The sequence below is a fragment of the Parasteatoda tepidariorum genome, chromosome 1 (genome assembly GCF_982258835.1).
Source record: "Parasteatoda tepidariorum strain Cologne lab strain chromosome 1, Ptep-v5.0, whole genome shotgun sequence".
Classification (NCBI taxonomy): Eukaryota; Metazoa; Arthropoda; class Arachnida; order Araneae; family Theridiidae; genus Parasteatoda; species Parasteatoda tepidariorum.
The window spans coordinates 7,796,212-7,818,637 of record NC_141755.1 but is presented as its reverse complement, the minus strand read 5'-3'; the positions used below and the strand labels follow the sequence as shown (position 1 = coordinate 7,818,637).

General features: G+C 30.8%; 1 protein-coding gene across 1 annotated transcript; it reads right to left on the bottom strand.

Moving 5' to 3' along the window:
* Nucleotides 1-8,168: 8,168 nt before the first annotated feature.
* On the bottom strand, nt 8,169-22,187 carry LOC107439914 (serine/threonine-protein kinase NIM1). The gene is made up of 5 exons (XM_016052659.4): nt 22,022-22,187; nt 18,084-18,279; nt 16,943-17,228; nt 16,487-16,755; nt 8,169-8,917 (listed from the first exon to the last, which is right to left on the bottom strand). Exons 1-5 carry the CDS (start codon nt 22,033-22,035, stop codon nt 8,231-8,233), a joined length of 1,452 nt encoding a protein of 483 aa, XP_015908145.2. The 5' UTR covers nt 22,036-22,187; the 3' UTR covers nt 8,169-8,230.
* Nucleotides 22,188-22,426: the final 239 nt, after the last annotated feature.

The window sequence follows — 22,426 nt, the reverse complement described above, 5'->3', positions numbered from 1 at the left end:
TATGATTTTTAGAAAAGGTAATAAATAAAGATGTATTGGATTGTATTATTGATTTGTATTATTTGACGTATTATTTTTTATTTTAAGAATATTTCTTTTTTTTTGGCAAACTGTTAGTAAATATAGTTATAAGTAAATTGATTCTCTTATAATAAATACAATAATATAAGCAAGTTTAAAACGAATACTACATATTAAATTCTTGAAGAAAGATCAAAGATTAAAATATGTAGATATTTATTTTAGACTATGTATGTAACTGTCAAAATGAAAGAAGAATACATTCTCTTTCTGAAAGAACACTGTAAACTCTGGGATGGAGGTCACGACCCCTAAGCGAAGGGAGAACGATTAAAGGATAAACAAAAGCCATTGGTCACTTTCTTATAACTATCGATACAAAACGTCACTTCCTAGGGGGAGGGTCCGAACCTTTGTTCGAGGGCTGGGATTCCCTTCACCGCTCTCTTCGGGAGTTGCGAGGTTTGGATTTTGTTTTACTATCGGACGGTGGTATAGAATAGACTTCGGGGAATAGTGACGTCACCGTCCGTGTTCGAAGTCTGCGAGGTTTGGGGTCATGCTTTTGTACGCGCATCTCACTTTTTCAGGCGTTATTCTCAGTAAATTCCCATTTCTAGACGGTAACCGAATTTTATGACTAGATTCTGCTTTTAAGGACCATTCTCACGTCGTTATACGGTGCACGCACTTCCGTTCGCCTATGAAGGAGAATGAGAACCTGATTGATGGAAAATATTTTCCCTCGAAAACACTTTTCTATCGGTTTCTGTTCTCGTGGGTGTCGAATTTTAAAAAACAGAACTAAAGTTATATTACTTAACTGCATAAACTTTAGTAAACTAGATGAAATCTTTATGGAGGTAGGGACTTTCTATGCAAAAAAAAAAAAAAAAAAAAAAAAAAAAAAAAAAAAAAAAAAACTATTCGCGATCGCAACGCTCGAGTACGCCGTCTAGCGGGAGCCTGTAAATATCGGACATTAATTTATCACGTTTTCATTTAGTTCCATCAAAGTCATTGACTGAATCAGACGCCATTTTTTAGCAGCAAATAAGAAACAAAATTTCCCTAAGGAAAAGGCCGAAGAACTTGAAAAAAATCTCCAGAATATTAGTAAATCTTTCAGGAACAGAACACGCCAAACATTTGAAGAAAAATTCCTCAATAATTTTTAATTTCTATTATCAACAAACTTGCAACTGATGACTTCCGATTTCGGATACTGTTACAGATGTGTGTATTAAGGTAAAATGCATTTCTTCTGTCTTCAATTCATTACGAATTAAAGTGAAGTCAACATTGCTTTCGTCATTCCAGTGAATAAATATGAATTCAGAACATACAGAATTGTAATAGTTATAGCATATTTTTCTTCGTTATAGAATAGTATATATTTCTGTATCCATATAATTCGGAAAACAACAATAAAAAATTATCCAAGTTACTTGAAATAGTGCCATTTGTGCTGATTCTTAATTAATTTAAATCGTTTTCTTGGTAAGTTTTTTTTAATTTTGAAAGATAAAGTTCAACTAGAATTCAGCTATTCTGTTTTTAGCTACATATTCAAATTCATATCAATTATAAAATTTTGCTGTGTAGTATGTTATCTAAAAAACTATGTATCTATTATTTGAGAATAAAGTTTTCAAACAAGGAACTTATCATTTTGGAATTCTCCGGGAATCATAAATCAGGTAAGTGCAATGATTTTTACAATAAAAAATTTGCTTGTAAATATTATTTTTTTCATTTGATGATGGTTCTCTACAGAATGGTTTTTTACGTCTGATTAAGAACTATAAGAATAATAAAAAAAGAAACAATATGAAAGTTTTTATTTCAATGTTAAGAATTCTTAAAATCGTTTTTTTTATCCTAAGAATTCTTTATTTTCCGTTTTTTAGTTTATAATTTTTTGATAAAAATTGTTCTCAAAATACTTTTGAAAAATTAAATGGTATAACATTATGTGTTTATTTATACTTCTTGTATATTCCAATGTTTGAAATAATATGATTCAGAAAAGTATGGAATAAAAATTCGGTACTTACGACGTATTAACGCCACCGCCGCTACAGATTTGGCGGTTTTTAAGTGCCGCCAATCTACACTTAAAATTTTTGCGACAGTTCATAAAATAAAACACTTTATTTAAAATCAAAATAGTTAATTGGATTTCGGTGGAAAATGAGCCGATATAGAGTTTAGCATAGATTCAAAACAATCATATCGCCATATGAACTCTGATGAATAAGATTCCAAATGAAATAACATTTCCAAAACGTACGTTTGCCAAGATAAAGTTTTATGTTGTGGGAATTGGTACATTTTCGTTTTTTCGGTAAAATATTTCCCTCCTGAAAAAATAAAATTGCATCTTGCTTTGTTTTTGGCAAATCCCAAAGACGAACTTTCGTAGCACTAAAAATGGCGACAAAAAAGAATTGTTTTTTTTTGTTTTTGTTTCGTCAGCATTCTTTATTTTACGTTTCGTAGTTTCTAAATAATGATTTTTATTGAAACTTGAAATTTTTTGATAAAAATTGTTATCAAAAAACGTTTTTTTTACAAAATTAAATTTCATAAAATTATGAGGCTTATGTATACTTTTTGTTCATTTTAATTTTTGAACTAATATGATTCTTAAAACTATAGAATGTAAAGTTTAAATGGGCCTTTCATGTTATGTCATTAAATTTAGTAATACTATTTCTCGGGCATTAGGTTTTACCTCTTATAAGAATATACATATTTTTTTCTGTTAATGTACAAATATTTTTCCGATGTGTTTTGGATATTCCTTCTCTAATAAAATGAGATACCATTTTGTTTTCGGTTGTACAAGAAAGAAGATCAAGCATTTTTCTTTTTTAAATTTAATAAGCCACATTAAAGAAGGAACGTTGCAATGCTACACGCTGCATTAACGACGTCTCCAGAGTAACTGAATGACGGTTCATATGGAAATCGCAGGTAAGCGTCTCATACAACAACTCCCCCTATAGTCCGTTGCGATCGCGAATTTTTTTCTTGATATTTTCTTACTAAAACTCTAAAAATATTCAATGAAAAAATTTTTAAAATTTGAAAGAAAAAAACTTGGAATTGAGCAGGATCGGAGCATTTAAAGTAGTCCTTATATACTGTGGATAAGCAAAAAATATTTTAAGAAAATTTGCTTAATTTTGTCAAAGTCGTATTTGGTAACTTATGAATAAAGTTCGATTTGAATATTTTGAAGATTTAAAAAGTTTCAAGCAATTTTATAAGCAGTTTTAGTACATTTTTGTAAAAAATTCAGAATGGTTAGGGCTTTTCTGCTATTTTGATTTTGTTACTATTAAACAAGCTTTATTAAAAATGCAACAGCATTATGGGGGAACATCCCCTATTAAAGTATATTTTATTTCGCACCTTCCCTTTCCTTATAGGTTTATATTTTGCTAACCTGACAATTATTGTATAGTATTATCATTTGTTATCAAATTTAGTTTTATAACACAAAATAAAATTTATGAAAAGCCTCATATCATACAGAGCTTTTTTTAAAGAGTTGAGATTTTTGACCCGGTAAATATTGAATCACAATATATGTTATTTTCTCCTGTATCGCTATCGGTTATCGAACGGTATTTATAACTCAGTACTTGTGAATATCATGTTATTTATTGTACACAAAATGCTAATGCATGTGTGATGGTGCTATATTTATAATGTATTAGAAATATAATTTTATATGTATTTTAATATACAAATGGCCATAAGGAAGTAACCTATTCTTGAAATTGACTTTTTGACAATTGAATAAGGTTTTCAGAAGATCATCTTTATAATATCACGTTGGTTTAATAGCTAGTTATTTTTTAATTAACTTTCAAAAACCGCGTTCGCTTAAAACGTGGTGTGGCTACAGATGTCGCCAATTCTGTGTAAGCAAAGAATTCTGCCTAAGCGAAGAATATCGGCGTATAGTGAGAATGGCTTTGGCAGCTGAAAAAGTTGTTACTTTTTAATCATTTTTAAAATTTTTTAAGCATTTTAAAACAATCGGACACTTTTCCATCTATTTCCGTTCTTGTGGTGTCAAATTTTAAAAAATACAACTAGAATTACACAATTCCTAAGAGCAGTAAAATAAAGCAAATAACATTAGCTATTAACTTTTTGCGTCATCGTTACTTGAAATATTTGGTCTCATTAAAATGCCATTTTTTTAATGTTTACTTTCTCTCATAAGGCTCATGTACTTTCGTAAATTTGAAAATAATATGGTGAATTTGATTTAGTAATTATAAGCAATATAAAAAATTCATACCACTAAGTTTGAATCGTAAATCTAGAATATTTACGCTAAATAAAATTCTTTCATAAAGTACTCTCCGTTGTAGTTCATACCATTATCTATACTTTCGTTGATTAGAAATTAAATGTATGACTGCATAAGCCGCAGGGAAGCAGGAAAACTATGCTCTATCAACAAATTTGTTTTAATATTCTTACCAAGTTTCGTATAATTAGTCTAAGAGTATATCTGCTTAAAAATATTTTTCCCACCTGAAATTTCACAACCCGAGTATTCGACAATATTTAATAAAATCTATTTTAAGAATCGTAAGTTCATAAATTTATTTTTCGCATTTTAAATCAGAAATTCTATAACTGAACTTTAATTTGTCGAAATAATTTTAGGAGTTTCTCAGAGACTTCACCATAAACCACTTGGAGGTCCAGCCAACGCTTCTTGTCGAAATCATATGGACGGATGAGGCATGCATATTCAGGTAATGCAATCTATACTATAAGCAGAGCATCTATTACATACAGGAATCAAGGTTTATCATATTTTATTCAGGAGAAAGTGATGATTACATTTTGTCATCATTAAAGGCTGGACAACGACTAACTAGAATCGAGGGATAACAATAGTTGAGTTGAGTTGAATTATTGCAAGGCGCATTTATACTGACGATAAAAATACATAACAGCATCGATTTCTGGTCGCTGAATAATCCTAGATGTGCTATCAAAGTTCGACATCAAGTACACTGGTTGATAAATGGAGTGTGTGGAATTTTTAATCATAGACTGATCTGCCAGGTATTCGACGAAGGCATGTTAACAGGATCCCGATACTTCGAACTTCTGAAAATCCGATTTTCGAAAAGATTTGCCGTTGAGTGACCACCGGAATATATGGTTCACCGTTTGCACAAGGTATCAAATGTTCAATCAACAGTACATCCGGGAGGGACACATTCCAGCAGTAAGTCATCAGTGTCTACGATTAACTGACCTAAACCCATTGTTTTTTTTCTTTGTGGGATTACATCAAAAAGCGAGTAAATAGCAGGAGATTCGAAACAAAATCGTATTACGGATTTTTGTGAGCATTTTTTTTCTTTGTTATAAATTGATGAAGCTGAACAACTTTGAAATTTACTTTTTTTCCCGTATCATTTTTAAGGTGTGATTGCTCCGTGCTTTTACTCTACCTAGACCCCACACTTATGACGATAGCTTACTTTAGCTGCAACACTGTGTACACAAGATCATTAAAAGAACAGATATAAAAAATAAAAAAAATTCTGCCTTACGTTGCAGAAAACATAATTATCTAAATTGACATAAATCAAAATATTATTCGGTTAATATCTGAAGTATCAATCGGAAGGAAGTTGAAAAATGTGTTTTATTGGAAAACGTGATTGAAATTTAAAGATTCATAAATTCAGCATGGATTCATACCTTTGCTGTACTCTATCTATTTCATCTAAAAAAAAATTCTTCAGAAAATCATTTTTACATTATCTCTTACGTACTAAAAGTTAAAAGAAAATGGAATGCAGAAAAAAAATGAAAGTGGTTTCTTGGGAAAAATGTGATTTTTTTTTTTAATTTCAAATTTTTTATTTTTTATTTTAGCATTTATAAGTATCACGCTGCTTTCAGTGTGATACTGGTTAAGTATGAGACTTGAAACAGACATAAAATGGAAAAAAAATTACCATTTAATAAGACAAATAATCCGCGAAGGTTCAAAGCAAGCTTAATTGTAGGCACTAATCTAGCTTACAGAACAGCTATATAACATCTGTTATTATTAGGATTGAGTTTCTATCTTTAGTCGATACTTGAAGCCCGCTCAGCAGCAAAACGATTGGTACCAGTCAAAGTGGGAAGCAAAGGAGGCATTTAAAAAATGCCTACGAGATTGGCATAATCGTGTCATTCACCACCGAATGGCATATGTAGAATTACTTGTTATTGAACCACCGATAGATGGCGGAGTTTATCATTAGATTGTAACCGTAACTGCAAACAAAGATTTTGTAAAAAGCAAGAACATCTACATTGAAAAGTAGTAGTAGTAATGTCTACCATTGTACCGTATTGATCATGTTAACGATTTAAATATATTTTTGTTACTTACCCCTTGGTAATTATTGAGTAGTTTTCCTGTGCCATCAAGAAAACGAGAAAAAGGTTATGTTCACTAATAATAGTAATAAATCTTCGGTGTATTTACCCAATTAGAATTGCTTTAAGTTGAAAAGCAAAAGCATATTCTTAATATTCAAGATCCTTTTGGCCCACTACTGGTTGTTGCGGAAATATATTTATGAAATTCAAACCTTTATAAAAGAAAACAAGTTTCATATTTTGATCGAAACATAACTACATTATGAAAATCCAGTGTCATGGTAATCTTGCTGACCATATTTACTCATATAGCTTTTTTTAAATGTTCTCTTTAATACGAACACAGAACTAGAGATAAATATTGCACATTATTTTTGTTTAAAACGAAGTAAATATTGCACATAACGAAAAAAAATTCATCATTTGCGACCTTTCATATTGAAAAAAAGTTTCGTTTCTCCGGAACTGAAGTGAAAAAAATTCATTTGTTTTTCGAACTGACGTGTGTGGGGGTGATGTTACCCACTGAACAAGTGAATTGGCGTGGATAATTGAAGACAGAAGGGGTACCGATACCAATACGAGGGGATAGTTTGTCTAAAGTAAGAATTCTTCTAACCATTCATCTGGAACCGGGGCGATGACTATGGTAAAGAGGTATAACTATTTTAAGTAGGGCTGTGGGGTCATTGTTTAGGACAGATTTTGGCTCGGGTTGGCGAGAGAAAGGTAATATTTTTCTTCTGTCTACAGTGAAAAGAAGCTTCTTTCCTTGAAGAAATGCACTATTCTTGTTTCCATAGCAGCAGACGGCCTCAGACTTTGTGGCGGTGGGAGTTCTTACCGTAGACAAACTATAGTGACCCTGGGTAAAAGGAAATATTGTTTTTTTTTTCTTCTTTTTTTTTGCTGGCGGTGAAATTCTCCTATAATCACCATTCATTTGTGAGCGTTTTATTTGGTTTCTAGCAAGCTGTTGATTCTTATTGAATTCGAGCTCTAATTGTGAAAATGAGTCGAAAGAAAAACCTTATAATTCGGAAACTAATCAGAAAATTTTATAAAATACTTATTTATCACATTAATTTTCCCACAGACCACTTTAAGTTTCATCCATGCTTTACTGTTTTTTTTCTTCTTTTTTTTCTTAAATCAGGGTGGGAGGGTTATTGCGAGCACTGCCTCCGCAATGAGTGGAGTTAAAAGGAGATACTTGCGAAGTTATTATGATACATCAACATCATATTATTTTTAAGTGATTTAAGACACTATAAAAATGGAGAAGCATTTCTCAAAAGTGATTTTTTAATTTATCTATTTGAGCTGGAAAATTTTAAATTTTATAATAATTTATTATTGAACTATTTTAGGAAAAGTAAATAAGCTTAATTTGGTTAACTTTTCAATAAACATTAAACAAATACATCAGCAAAGGAAAGGAGTAATTTTTGATTGGAATTGTTCAAGAAAGCTGAAGAATAAAGTAGTTACAGATTCTAAACACCTGTTTCTAAAAGCTATATACAATGGAAAAAATGAGCTGTACCGATTTTAAAACTAAAAATCTCCCTTCTATTAGAAACACATAAAATAAATAGTTACATATTTTCCCACTTCACTCACATATCTACATTTTTTGATGGATATAATTTTAATGTCACAAAAAATATGTTACAAAAAATATTTTACAAAAAACTTAAATTATTACAAGGAAATCAAAATCAAATTACAAATATTTTTAATACTGAATAATTATGAAAACAAAACCAAGTTGGAAACAAAATTAAACAATAACACATGTTTTGGATTGAAATGTTGGGCAGCTTATCACAATCTTTCTGGAATTATGATGTTTTCCATCATTTGCCGAATACAATGCCTCTTTCTTGTGACTGATTATGCGGTAGGTTCCATTGACATTGCTGCGAGCTCCTTTTGGCAAGTGTTCTTGCAAAATATTTTCAGTTATCCCCAAACTGTTTAGAGATTCTTTGGTTTCTTTTTGAACAGTGGAATTTTTCCCATTTCCGGGAGATGGAAAAAAGGCTCCTTTCAACCATTGACAGCTCTTGATTTGGTTGCAAGTCAGCCGCTTCGAGGGATCCAGTTGAAGCAATCCATTTATGAGATCTGTGCATTCCTGGGTGATAAATTTAGGAACACTGTAATGGCCAGCTAATATCTTCCGCTTTATCACGGACACTGTGTCTCCTTTGAAGGGCAGAGCGGCGGAAACCATGAAGTATAAAAGGACACCCAAGGACCAGATATCTACGCTGGAACCAACGTAGTTCTCGTTCTGAAAAATTTCAGGTGCAACATAGGGTGGCGAACCACAAAACGTCAACAGCTGCTCCTTTGGGTTCTGTACTCTAGTGCTGAAGCCAAAGTCTCCAACTTTTATGGTATTTTTTCCACAGATGAAAATATTCTCAGCCTTCAAATCCCGGTGAATTATATTGTTCTTGTGCTGAAATGGAATGAGAAGTCTTTGTTAATAGTTACAAACATCATATTTTTTTTTCTCAAACGTTAATTTTTTCTAAAGATATGTATTTGTATTATTGCACCATTGGCGATCGAAATGGGTAACAGGTGGCCTAGAGTAGAACTCTCTACCCATGGGAACACTTCGCATGCTTTCACCATTAACGTGTGGAGAATCATAGGAGAAGGAAGGAAGTTAGCTTCTATCTTGATTTTCAAAAGGATTAAAATCTTTTAAGTTGGGAAACTATATGGAACTGAAAACTACATTGAACATAAGAAAACGTCATGGAAATTTAAAAAAATATTTTTAACAATTAAATGCGGAAAATATTAAGAACGGGGAAAATATCGTAGTACATTCTGTTATACAACTGAGAAGAGGAGGGGATAGGGGGAGAGAGGTTCAAAACATAGTATCGTTCTTCTCCCCAGATGGCGTATTCGAGCGTTGAGATCACGAATATACAAAATATAGAGAGAAAAAATCTTTACTTGCTTACTAAAAACCTCCTTATTGCTTTACTTAAAATTAAAAACTATTTTAATAACAAAAATTATTTTTGTTTCTCAAGATTTTGTATAAAAATATCCGTTTTAATTATCATTGGGAGAATTTTACAGAGTCATTTATTTGTCTAAATGGTAAAGTTCATCTTTTCAATTACATCAATACGCAAAAACTTTTATTATTTTTCAAATCAGGAAATTGAATGTCAATACCCTGAAAAATATGTGAAAAACTCGTTATCCCAGAAATAACTCTTATCGCAACAATAAGTTTTAAATAATTTTATTGACAACTTCGATCAATATTTTTTGATATTTCCGTAAACAATACCAATAATTCTGTTGTCAGTTGTTATAATGTATCTCGCAATGCAATGGCTGGCTGTACCTGTTGCACTCTCAAATAAGTATTGATTTTTGGGCGTGCCTTTGATGTTGCATATTTTTCTCTTCAATAAGAAGATACTCCCGGTAAAGGTCATTGTCCTATTGAAGATCATTACTCCTTAGATGTACATTCAGTTACCTTTATTTATAAATTATATTTGCATGATTTTCATTTCTAAACTTGTTTCATATTAATTGAAATGCTTATAAATTAATTAATAATTCTTAAATTATCTTAAAAGCAAAATATTTCTTAAAACCAAAAGAGTAACTAAAATTTATAAAACTGAGTTATATGTTAATTTTTTTATCTCTACTATTAGGAAACTTTTTTTAAAAGACCTAGTTATTTTCGGTTGAAATGTAATGAGTTTTCATAAGTTAAGACGGAATAATCCGTAATCATCTCTCTTAACATGTATTTTTAGAATCCTTGGCAAAAATGAAGTTAAAAAGGCATATTGGTGGTCGTAAATTAATATTTAAGCCAGGTAGAACTAGAACGTCGTTGATATTTGACGAATCAGTTTTAAGAAGGGCGGGATTAAAATTATCAAAACCAGTTTGATTGGAAGCTAAAACTTGAAGTATTTCAAATAATCACCATGCGACTCCTTTGTTTCTTGTCGCAATTAGAACAGCTTTTGATGTTTTTAAATTATATTTTCTCGTTAATGATCATAATTTGCATATTTCTTAACTTTATTTTTGGCTAGGATTCTCAAATTATATATTAAAAATAGTTACGAAGAACTTGTAAAGGAAGGTTAAAGATTTCTGGCTTATTGAATGAAGTGTAATTTCCAACTTGCTTTTTGACGCAAAATCAGTTGTCACTACCGCCTTGTTGGGCTATAAATTGTGATATAACCATTTTAAATATAGTGTGCATCTTCTGAATTCTGATAGGACAAAAACTATGTAAAAAATATTGTAAATGTATATTTTAAATGTAAGTTTTAATGTGTTTATAAAAAAGAGAGAGTAAAAAAAAAAAATTAAAATGAGCAAAATAAAATTAATGTTACCTTAAGTTTTATTAAAAAACAGTATTGAGTGTAAAGTGAGAAACATAATTATTTCAATATTCGAAGTAGATTTTCCAATTATTACTAAGTGTTGTGGGTGGTCTCATTTTTCCTACTTTTCTTCTCCAGAGATCTAGGTTCGAATCCCGGCGGTGGTGGGAAGATACAAATTCTGATACCAGCTCTTGCTGATCATACTGCTGACATAATATATCCTCGGTGGTAGACAGATCATGGGTTTGAATCCCCTTGCCGTTGGACTAACTGGGGAATTTTTCGTGGTTTTTCTCTCACTGTAACTCAAATGCAGATTAGTTTTATCAAAAAGTCCTTCACAAGTTCAAGTTTGTACCAATGCTTGATCCCGGATTTCCATACTTTATATCTTTGGCTTAAAGTTACGGAATTGAATATTGATCAATTGAAAACTCAAAAATGGATCGGTTGTCAAGTAACAGATTTTTAAAAAAAAATTTAGATTAGTCTTTTTTTTTTTTACAACTTATCACACTCAGGAACTTCCCAAGAAAATAGTTATCTTCTTCTACAAAAAGACGTTCGTATTTCATTTTATACTTTATAGCCGGTGCTGAACAGCTGACCCAATTCTGAGCTTTTGATCATCAATGTGCAACTCCGTAGTCTTGTAACTTTGAACACAACCCAGAAGACAAAAAAATTACTGGGTCAAGCATTGGGACAATCTAGCCAATCGTGGAGGACTTTAAGATGGAACTAATCCGCATTTGCATTACATAGAGAAGAAGACCACGAAAACCTCCCACGAGAAAACCTCCATATTGCAAAGGGATTGTTAACCATGATCCGTCTACCACTAAGGATATTTCATGTCGACCAGTCAACCAGATGTTTTTATGAGCAGAATTCATATTGATCAGCCAACGTTTGGATTCGAACCTGGATGACCTCATTGGGAGGCGAGGGCTTTATATTTTGAGCCACAGCAGCTTTGGAGGGGTTATTTGTCACCCTTACGTTCTGGAATACGTCAGCGAATGGAATTAAAAAGTAATTTAAAATAAGTACTTCTAGAGCTCCACCAAAATACATGAATGTTATAGGTTCGCCATCTCACACGGTGATTTGTGTTACATTTTAATTGAGTTTCTTTCCTCGTTTAAATATTAATTGGTGTTTTGTAATGTGTATGCTTAATTCATTTTTGGAAAGGATTCTAAAAATATATATTAAGGGCATTCGTTACGGTATACCCTACACATTGATAATAGGAAAAAAATTAAATTTAAAAAGAATAAATGTAATAAACGGTAATAAAGGATATGTATGATTTATCTAAATGATCTTCATGTGTGATTTATCTAAATTTATGTTTATAATAACAGTATATAGCTATATAATAGTTTAAGCAAATGAAACACAAAATTTCCAAATAAATCGTAAGAGTTAAAACATTCATAAGTATTCGATTATAATATTTGTTTTGACTTGTTAAAGCGTATATTACCCGAGATTGAACGACTCTACGTACACGATCTTTATCTTATGTTACAAAACTAAACAGGATAAACAAAAAACGCGTGCCAAACTCCAAATAGCGAAAATTCATAAAGCGAATGCGTGATTAATACTATTAATGTAGTGAGTGAAAAAAGAGCTTGTTCCAATTTAGAGCACGCAAACTTTGAAATATATTTAACTATATTTAAAAAACTAATGATGATGTTGCAGGTTTTCCATTGTTGTCAGTACATTTTTACTGGTCGCAAAATCACATGATAAAGATCCAGTTTTCTCACATTAATTTCAATATTTTTTTTGATTGTCATCATCACAAAATTAATAAAAGTCATAAAGGCATTGTTTCTTGAAAAATGTTTTCGTACCCCAAAACACCCGGTACAAATCTTATGGAAATTAATTCTCTCTCAAATTGGTTGAAAATTAAGCCTTCTGAGCAAAAATTCTTACCGAAAGTTTGAAGCGCGCTTGCGTGAAGCATTGGATATTGAGTACTTGCTTACACATTGCGAGAGTTGTATTGTTTTTAGAATATGTACGGTATCTACACCGTACATATTCTAAAAACTTGATGTTATATATCTAGAGATACTTGATGTTATCTCTAGATAACATCAAGTGTATCTGTTTACGAAGTTAATGTGTATGAATGATACACTAGGGAGCGCTGCAAGCTCTTGACCGCTTATACTTCCGGGTTACTGTTTTTGGTGCATTTTAAAGTTATTTGGCTCACAACGTGATCATTGTGTTTTGAAACTCTCTTGAATAGTATTCCTTGTATATGTGTATTTGTTACCTGATTTATTATTTGTGTTTTAAAAAATAATAGTCATTTGAAGACCTGTCATTTCAAGATGTAAGAATTTTCATCTGAAAAAAGAATCGCTATAAAACATTTCTTACTTTGTCAACAATATACCAACGTCGACATTTAAACCTAAATGATAATTAGTAAAATTTACTTAATCTCGCTGCTCAAATAATATGCTAACGCTAGTGTATGATGGTGCACGGCTTGAACTAAGAACAAACAGTAATAAACAAATAAAAAGAGGCTAAATCAGAACTGCCAAAAAAACGATTTTTTTTCTAAGCCTAGCAACCATGTCACCTTTTTTAACAATACATCTCTAAATAACTAAAACAAATTTTCACTTCAAATTCACCAGAATTACTTAATATAATTAATGTCCCATGAAATACAGCATACTTGAGCTCAGAAATTGTATAATTTATTTCCTTTATTAAAAACATAATTATCTGTTTGAAAATAGCGCTTCGTAGAATAAGCTGTAGTAAGCATCTGTATACTTTCTAGCCGGAAGAAGAGCAGGTCAAGAGCTTGAGATTGTTGCTGTTTACATTTATATTGAAAACACCATCCATTGTATATATATGTATCTATCGAAATGTGTCTATAATACAGTGAATCGACTTCCCCAGCAAAAGTAAAATAACATTCAAATAATTGAAGTAGTTGTCTTTATGCATAACTATACAGGATATTCGTTTGCGGCCAAGAATCTTTTTGTTTAAACAATCCGCTCTCATAAGGACTATAATTAGCGCAAAATCCGTTCCATCAACCTCCATGGGGTAATGTTTAATGTCGTGACGATATTTAAATTGAGAATTACTATATATATATTTGAAGCTTCTGATCACGGAAACTATCAATTTTCGCAATTTTTTTTTAAATGAAAACTTTAAACAAAATGCTTTGAACTACAACATATGGAATTTTCAGCCAATTTGACTGATTGATTTCCATAAGATTTGTTTGGGATCCTTGAAATGTATTTAACAGTAATATTTATTTTTCTTAATTTACTCTGCTATTATTACGTTTCTGATTTTGATTGTTTTCTAAATTAAGAATCTTTTCTTTTTAAAATCCCCTGTCATAAAATACTCTTTTAAATTTGTACATTTTGACAAAAAGTTTGACTAAAAATGTCATTTAAGAAAAACTGTAGCTTGGAGAGAGAAGCCGATTCACAAATCATCGATACTAAGATTTGTTAAAATATCAACATGCAACAGAAGAAAAAAAAAATTTGCTTTCCTGTGTTATCTCTATTTGTTAAAATTATTCTGAAATGTGAGACACAGATTGCCATTATTAGGTGTGAAATTCAAAGATCAGTGTCAACTAGTTAAAATTCCATCTTAATTTAAGAAATATTGCTTTTCTTTCTTCTGGAAGTTTGAATTAATTATTTTTTGCAAAGTTCTGCTTTGATTATTTAGGCGAAACTACTAAAAATAAAAATATCGAGCGAAGTTTCGAGTAAAGAAGACAAAATGAAAGTATCGATAAAGATTATATAAATTAATTGTGAATTTCACACAGTAACTACAACTTTAACCTTATACCTAATAAACTCGAGTAATGATTAATTTGCGGTTTATTTATAGTTGAGAGGTAATAAATCCTAAGTTAAAGTCAATATAAGGCACAAGTCTGAACATTCCTCGAGTGGCAAGAAAGTGCTTCTAGTAACATAATTTGTTTAATTAAAAAATAAATAAACCTAAAAATAGAACGTATCGGACAAGAAAACTAGGGGTAACCATAGACACCATAACCGTTTTTAGCCACTTTTAAAACTGTTGCTACAAGTAGGTCATTGTACGCCTTTTGTCTAAATATATTTAAAGAATACGAATCGATTTGCGGAAGATATTAAGCAGGCTAAATTACTAAAAAAGGAAAGCATTTCCTTCCTTTACTTTTTAGGAAAGAAATCGTGTGTGGGGGGGAAAGATACAAAATATACATAGAATAAAATTTTACCTTAAACCGGGAACTCTAAAATCTTATTTGTCCCTCTTATTTTTAACATTACAAAAGTAAAAAACACAGTTCATATTCACATCAAAGTTAAAGCAAAAGAAGAAAGAAAGGAAAAAGTAAACTTATTCCTTCCATATTATTTTAAATTTTATTGTTAAATCCCTTATGACCTGTTAAGTGCGAGTGTAGCGCAAATCAAATGATCGTTAGTGGTTTCAACTACGGTAAGGTTTATAAATTTTAAGTAAGATTAAAAAATACAAATTTCAATATTGAACGTGTCTAAATATTTAATAATTGCGCGATTTTTGATTAATTTTTTTTTAAGGCACTCTATTGAACATGGATGACACAATTGCACACAATTATAAAATTCCTTTATCTAAAGACTAATTTAATCATATCATAATTTTTAATAATTATTTAAAGATTAATCATTTTATTTATTAATCGTCGAAAAAATTTTGAAGTGTAAGGTAAACAGTTTTTTTGCATCATTTCAAAGAGTATAATTTTACATGACAAAATACAAAATTTGAGCGAAATCAGTCGTATAGTTTCTGATAAATCGAATTTTTAAAAAAGTCGTATTTCTTAGGAACTTTTCGATTGATTTCGTTCAAATTTTTTATTTTGCCATGTAAAATTACATTCTTTATAATAATGTAAAAAAAAAAAAAAACTGCTTGTCTTACACTTGCTCACTGCTTATCTTCCGATCTATTTTTGACAATTATTAAATAAAATTATAAATATTTACTAAAAGTTATTTTTTGCGTGGAATTATCTTTGGATAAACGAATTTTATAATTGGGTGCAAAAAAATTTCAATTCGTTTAAAAAGTTATCGAGATATGGACAAAGACGCAAAAAACTTAAGTTAACGTCATCAAGGGTTCCAATATTTGGACCTCTCTCTTGGGACCAGATTTCAGGTAAAGGTTGCAGTTATTCCCTATATTTTGATATTTTGGGGCTTAGAAATCGGAATCCGTCGAAAAAAAGGTGTGTATATTCAGAGAAAGCACGTTTAAGCGTCTGATTTTGAAACTTAAAATATCGTCTACACTAATTAATTAGCCTATTCGAATTCATCCCTTCGAACCACTATTATTGAGTCCTAGAACACGAAAATCCAATCTTTAGATCAAAGGTAATTCATATTTTTTTGTGCACTGTACATTAACTAAAGATACCCTTAAAACATTTCACTAGACTTAAATTATAAGAAAGAGCCATAAGCCATACACGGATGATACCAATTATAATAACTAAATATCCAATAACGACTTATTTATAGTTATGGAAAAGATCACCCAACACTTACTAGATAAAAAACAGCAGAGGTTAGTTGAGAGAACAGAACTTTTGCTTCACTTTCGGGAAGTTTTCCCCCATTTGAAACCTTATGGAATAATTCTCCTCCTTCAGCAAATTCCATAGCAATAAAAAGTTTTGACGGTGTCTCTATGACTTCGTAGAGTCTAATGATGTGGGGATGTTGAATAGCTTCCATGGCAGATATTTCTTTGCTCAACATCTGTTTACTCTTCGCTTGTAGTTTGGCTTTTTCAATTATTTTGACAGCCACTTTCTCTGCAATCAGATAAAAATGATACATAAGAACATGACTCAAAATATTCGAAAATAAAAAAAATTATAGAGATGTTAGTTTTGCTTCAATAAAATTATCATGTATTCTGCACGAGTACGTTGTGATCGATGAGCTAATGAAACGGTTACAGGGTAGCATTTATCACCAAGACATTATTTGAAGACTAACCTTTGGTCAAGTAATGAACAGCCATCTTGACTTTCGAAAAATTCCCTTTCCCGACATCTCTGTACAATCTGTAGAGTGAAACACGAGTACCAAGAGCTATTTCTTTCTTCCAGCGATCATCATGAGACAATTTGTGCAGAGCCTGATGATAAGCCCTCTGTTGTTCTTGATGGGAGGTAGTGAGGGAGGTAACAGAGGTTGACACAGTACTTTCATCAGAAATGGATCGGCGAGGTCTACCAATTTTAGCAGGATGAAATATAATACCTTTCGAATCGTCTGCCACCTAAAAAGGTTTTAAACATTTTATCAAAAGTCTGAAATTACCATCTGGATATTTTTCTATTCGGGTAAAATGATCGTTTGCTAAAAAAAAAAACTTTCAACATGGCAGAGTACGTAACCAAATTATTCAAGAAAAAATAAGCACTTTTTAAGCACTCAAATAACGTTTTTAAGCATTGTAAAAAAAATCACAATTAGGTAGGATTGGAAAGTTTTTGACAATTGACGGTTTTAACCGTCATGTCAAGAAAAAAAAACAGCTTTCGGCATTGTTTTTGACCATTGCCAAAATTTTTGAATCATGTAAATCAAAAGGCGTTTTCATACGCTACGGACTGACGATAAGCCGAAATAGATTGGGGTTGAATTAATTGGGAAAGCGTTGAATGGAACAATGTGAACAATGTCTTTCTGCATAATTTGTAGTGAAAATCAACATGGTAAAAGAAAAATCTCATTTTGAAAAAAGAAAATTAAGCACTTTTTAAAAACAATCAATGAAAAAAGCACCTTTATATACTTCTTAAAAACGCTACGCACCCTGCATATTATTTTTTTTTCAATTTCACAAGCGATTAAACAAACAATGATTGATGAAAAAGGCATCAGAGGTATCATAAAATTCTTACTATTCTATTCCCAATTTATCTCTGAAAAGGGAGAAGCTTGAGTGTAAGGAAGTTTTTGAGTATCATTTAGAATAACATAACAAAAGCGTTAGTTAAAAAAATATCTTAAGTATCAATTTTTCGAAGAAACACCTTTTTTTGTTGCGCTAATTACTGGACTAATTTCATTTTTAAATAAAATATTTGCTGAAGCAAAAAAAAAAAAAAAAAAAAAATATGATTTTTACGTGAAATGTTTTTCTCCTTGTTAAGGTGGCAGTTCTCTTTCGATCCAGCGGCAAGCTTGCATTGCTGGAGGTCTCATCATTTGTTGCTTTTGATTTGTCTTCTTCAAGATCTTGATTGGGATCGCAGCTGTTGGAATTTAGACTTTTCAAACGTTTCCTCCACCACTGACCTGCTTTAATAGCAGACGAAGGTAGTCTAAAACAATGGGGGAAGAAAGTTACGTTTTTTTTAATAAAATAACAAAAATGCAAGATAACTTAGAAGGTATAACCTAATTTTAAATTCCTAGGGTTATATAAAATGCAAGTATCATATTTTTAATCTTGTTGTTAAGTATAATATTTTAAATCTCTTTTTAATCTAAATAAATCTTGCGAAAAAAGTTTTTCTGAAGGTAATCGTTAGAAAAATTAATATGATTAAGTACATTCATGAAATAACGCGTGAAGCACAAAAGATCACGTTTCGGTACAATGCAACAAAGAATTAAGTGGGGGGAAAATTGGTACGAATTGTAGGTAGGCAAAAAATACCTCCAGGTTTATATTTATTCTTTGAAAAAGTACTGATACTTGTTTATAGTACCAAAACAGGCGTTAGTACTCTCATTCTTCCTCATTATTAAGGTGAACAGTTTCGAATTTAATTGTCTGTCCTCAAAAAATTTCTGACATTTTGGGGATAGAAAATAGCCCCGAATTTCCACAGTCGTCCTCAAATTTCTTCAAAAACAAATTTTTTTTTTTTTATGCTGTAAAAAAAAAAAGTGTATGCTTTTTATTTATTTTTAAGAAAAAAAACACGATAATTTTGTCTAATAGCGAATACAAACAAAAATCAAAAAAGCACCATGCTAATTAGCAGATGAAAAAGTAATACTCTTCTTAAAATAATTACTCCAAAAACGAAACAAATTTTAATTTAACAGAATATTACACGATATTTCAAAATTGCTTAGTAATAAAATCAAGTTTAAGGAAGATGGTTCTGGTTTGTCTTCAAATCATGGTTTCTTAATCTGGTCACCTTATTGTTTGTGCTTTTCAGTATTTCTACACGAATTTTTTCGTGCCCAAAAAGAGCTTTACTTCGTTTGGATGACGTAGTACGTCTCTCAACTCAAAATCTTTAAATGGAAAAAAATATCCAGATTATTCAGATTTAACTCGTGAAGATCGAAACAGCAAACATAAAATTTATTAATTTCAAGAATAAATAAAATTTATATAAAATGAAATGAATTTTTTCTTTCGTTAGCTACTATACTCTTAATTTTTTTTTTTAAATCACAGTTGCGTGATTTGAGTTACTCAAACAAATATTTTTAAAATAATATATTAGTAATAAAATCTAATTAAAAATAATACATTAAGCAATATTCTTATTCCTTTTTTTGCCTTGAAAATAAGTATGTAAAATCTGACGTAAAAAGTTTGGATTTATTTCAGGAGTTAATTGAAACTTACAGGCTATGGACAGAGTGGTAAAGTACTGCATCCCATTAAATGTTTAACGAAATCTAACGAAATTTAGTTCGCATGAAATTTGTGTATAGGGTTCTAAGATTTAAAACTCAAACCAGTAATAACTTAATTACCTGATAGAAAACTTCTTACCCCTCAAAAATATGCAAAATTGAAATAAAAGTCGACATGTTTCAAGCGCTTAAAAAATAGGCACCCGTTTTCAAGACTTGACAAACGTGAGTGTATAATGAATAAAACAAAAATGATTTGAAAACATAAAATTGCCTAAGGTAAATGAAAATATTAAGACAAGAAACAGAAACCACAGAAGCCGAGAAGCAAATCAGGGTAAAATATATTTCCACGCGTTATGGAGAAGCTGGGAGAAACTAATGTCATTAACAAGGGAATCAGCATTCAAATGAATGAAATAAGATTCCAGGGTATCAAGATGAGCCGACGTGACTGGGGTGGAGATAAATCGTAAAGCATTGTCGAAATTGAATTTATGCTCAAGATTCCAACATTGTGAAGCAATTGAAGATATCTCTAGTTCTTGATAACGGACATACCTATCGTGTCTGAATATTGAAGCGCATTTAGTTTACCCGATGTAGGTAAGGTCGCACTGACAAGGGATGTGGAAAATGTCCCAGAGGACTGTCAAAGCTAATGGATGTTTGATTGAATGTAAACAATAACAAACTTCCTAAAACAGGAAGAAATTTAGAAAACTTCCGGTGTATCTCTCCGCTTATATTATGCTTACGAGTTCTTGAAGTTCCTAAAATTTGAAGAGAAAAATGCACAAAAAACGCAAAATTTATACGTTAAATGACGGCTTAATTAGAATAACACGCAAAGCATCATTTACTGCAAGATGTGTGGTGGGGAAATGAGTTATGAGTTGTACATATTTTTAGCATGTTTATCAAAAATAAATTTATTATTAGAAAGGAGTAAGTTCAGAGAAGGTGAATGTGTTTAGAAACACTTACCAGCCCCCAAGATAATCAGATCGGTTTTAATTTTTTATGCCACCTTCCTCAATACTGATTCATCAAAATTTGAAAAAAATTTTCTGGCTTAAATATTATTTTGCGACCTCTAATGTTTGTACATAACCTTATTTTTTGCAAAGATTCTAAAAATATGTATTAAGAACGGGGATTGTCGAACATCGTGTATTCCCGATATGATGAAATTTTCTTTGAATGGGATACCTGCAAGTGACGTAGCATGGGTATCCCGACCCTAATTGGTTGTTGAAACATGGCATTTGTTTACGTTATCAACTATTCTTTCCATTCTATTTCAAGTAAGCCAAGCCCGTCAAGTATTAATTCTCTTAAATGACACATCTTGATTTCTTTCACAAAGAATTCTGCTCTTTCACTGAATACTTGTTACTTAACACAAATACAGGCACGAACTCATGTCGAACATAAATTAATTATGCATCGAAACAAAAATATATCATGGTTACAATAAAATACAAAAGCAAATAATAAATCTAAGTTAAGTAAAAGACGTAGAAGAGAAATAATTATATTTTTACAAATTCGATGTGTAATACGGCGCCTTTCTAACTTATGTGGAGAGACTTCGTTCGAAATTAACACGCCATCTTGTTTATAAACGTTCAGCTAGCACTGAGGGCATAAGTCACATGTCTAGGTATCGATGGTCTTCTTGAAGTGCAAGTACGCAATTGACTTTTTCGAGCCAGAGAATTTTGGAAAAAAAAAATATTTTGTAAAAAAGAACTAGAAAATTCTTTATGTTTAAATAACAACGAGAAAAAAGTTAGTTAAAAAAATATTAGTATACCAAATTTCCAATTTTATTTAGATATATTAGGGGACTAATTAAAATTTCAAAGTAACACGTAAGAACATTTTTCTGTCATGATTTACGCACCACATGCTATTTTGAATATACATTTCGGTGTATTGTTCATTTTTAGAGAAAATATTTAAAAACAAGAAATCAAACAAATAACAAACTTTCTTAAAATGCTACTGTAGTACTATACTATATATACTATAGTAGGTATGGTATCTACTATAGTAGTTTTGAAAACTTATCAACTAAAAAAATAAAATGATGCATTAAAAAAATAATTATTACGGTGATTTACAATAAAATAACTGAATTTTAACTATGTTTTATAATATGCTTCAAGGCAAGACATTTTTACTTCCATAAAACTAATAATAACATTGTTATTATTATTATTAGTTTTAATAATAACAGTTTTTATTGTTGCTTTTAATAATAATAAAAAAAAACTATTCTAATGGCTAAAAAAACTTGGCAGGTGTACGTGATCTTTCTTAGATACATGCTATGCACCTGGCTTTAAAATTAAATTACATTTCGTGTAACAATTAAAAAAAAACTACATAATAATTAGATATTTTAGAAAAAATAAAATGCATGATTCATTGATAACGCGAAATGTCACTTACTTTTCTGAAGTCATTCTTCGTTCTGAAAACGATACTCTTTTAATTCGACGCTATAAAATAATGAATGCAATAGATAAACACGGAAGTGGCATAAACCAGGATTCAAGAAGTTGGATTTTTAATCGACATTTACGTTTCCCATATCATTTGAGCTCTAGAGTCCATTCACCACACTCTGTTATGTGATATATTGCACGCACATCTCTTATCTCTCATTGGTGAAAAGAACTCCACTTTCGACCAATCGATATTCCCCTCTTTTTTTTCCTATTAAGATGCTTCAGACATGATTTGTAATAAGATTTTATTTTGTTTATAAGAAATTCAATTAGACTAATGAAAATAATACAAGCTAGAATCTTGTTTATTTTACCAATACTTTTATGATATTTGAACATTTTTATT

Excerpts from the sequence above, each read along its gene's own strand:
- LOC107439914 (XM_016052659.4), bottom strand. Across the intron at positions 17,229-18,083 it reads CAAGGAGAAAAACATTTCAC|GTGGCAGACGATTCGAAAGG; the intron begins GTAAAAATCATA and ends AAACCTTTTTAG. Across the intron at positions 8,918-16,486 it reads CCTCTGCTGTTTTTTATCTA|CACAAGAACAATATAATTCA; the intron begins GTAAGTGTTGGG and ends ATTCCATTTCAG.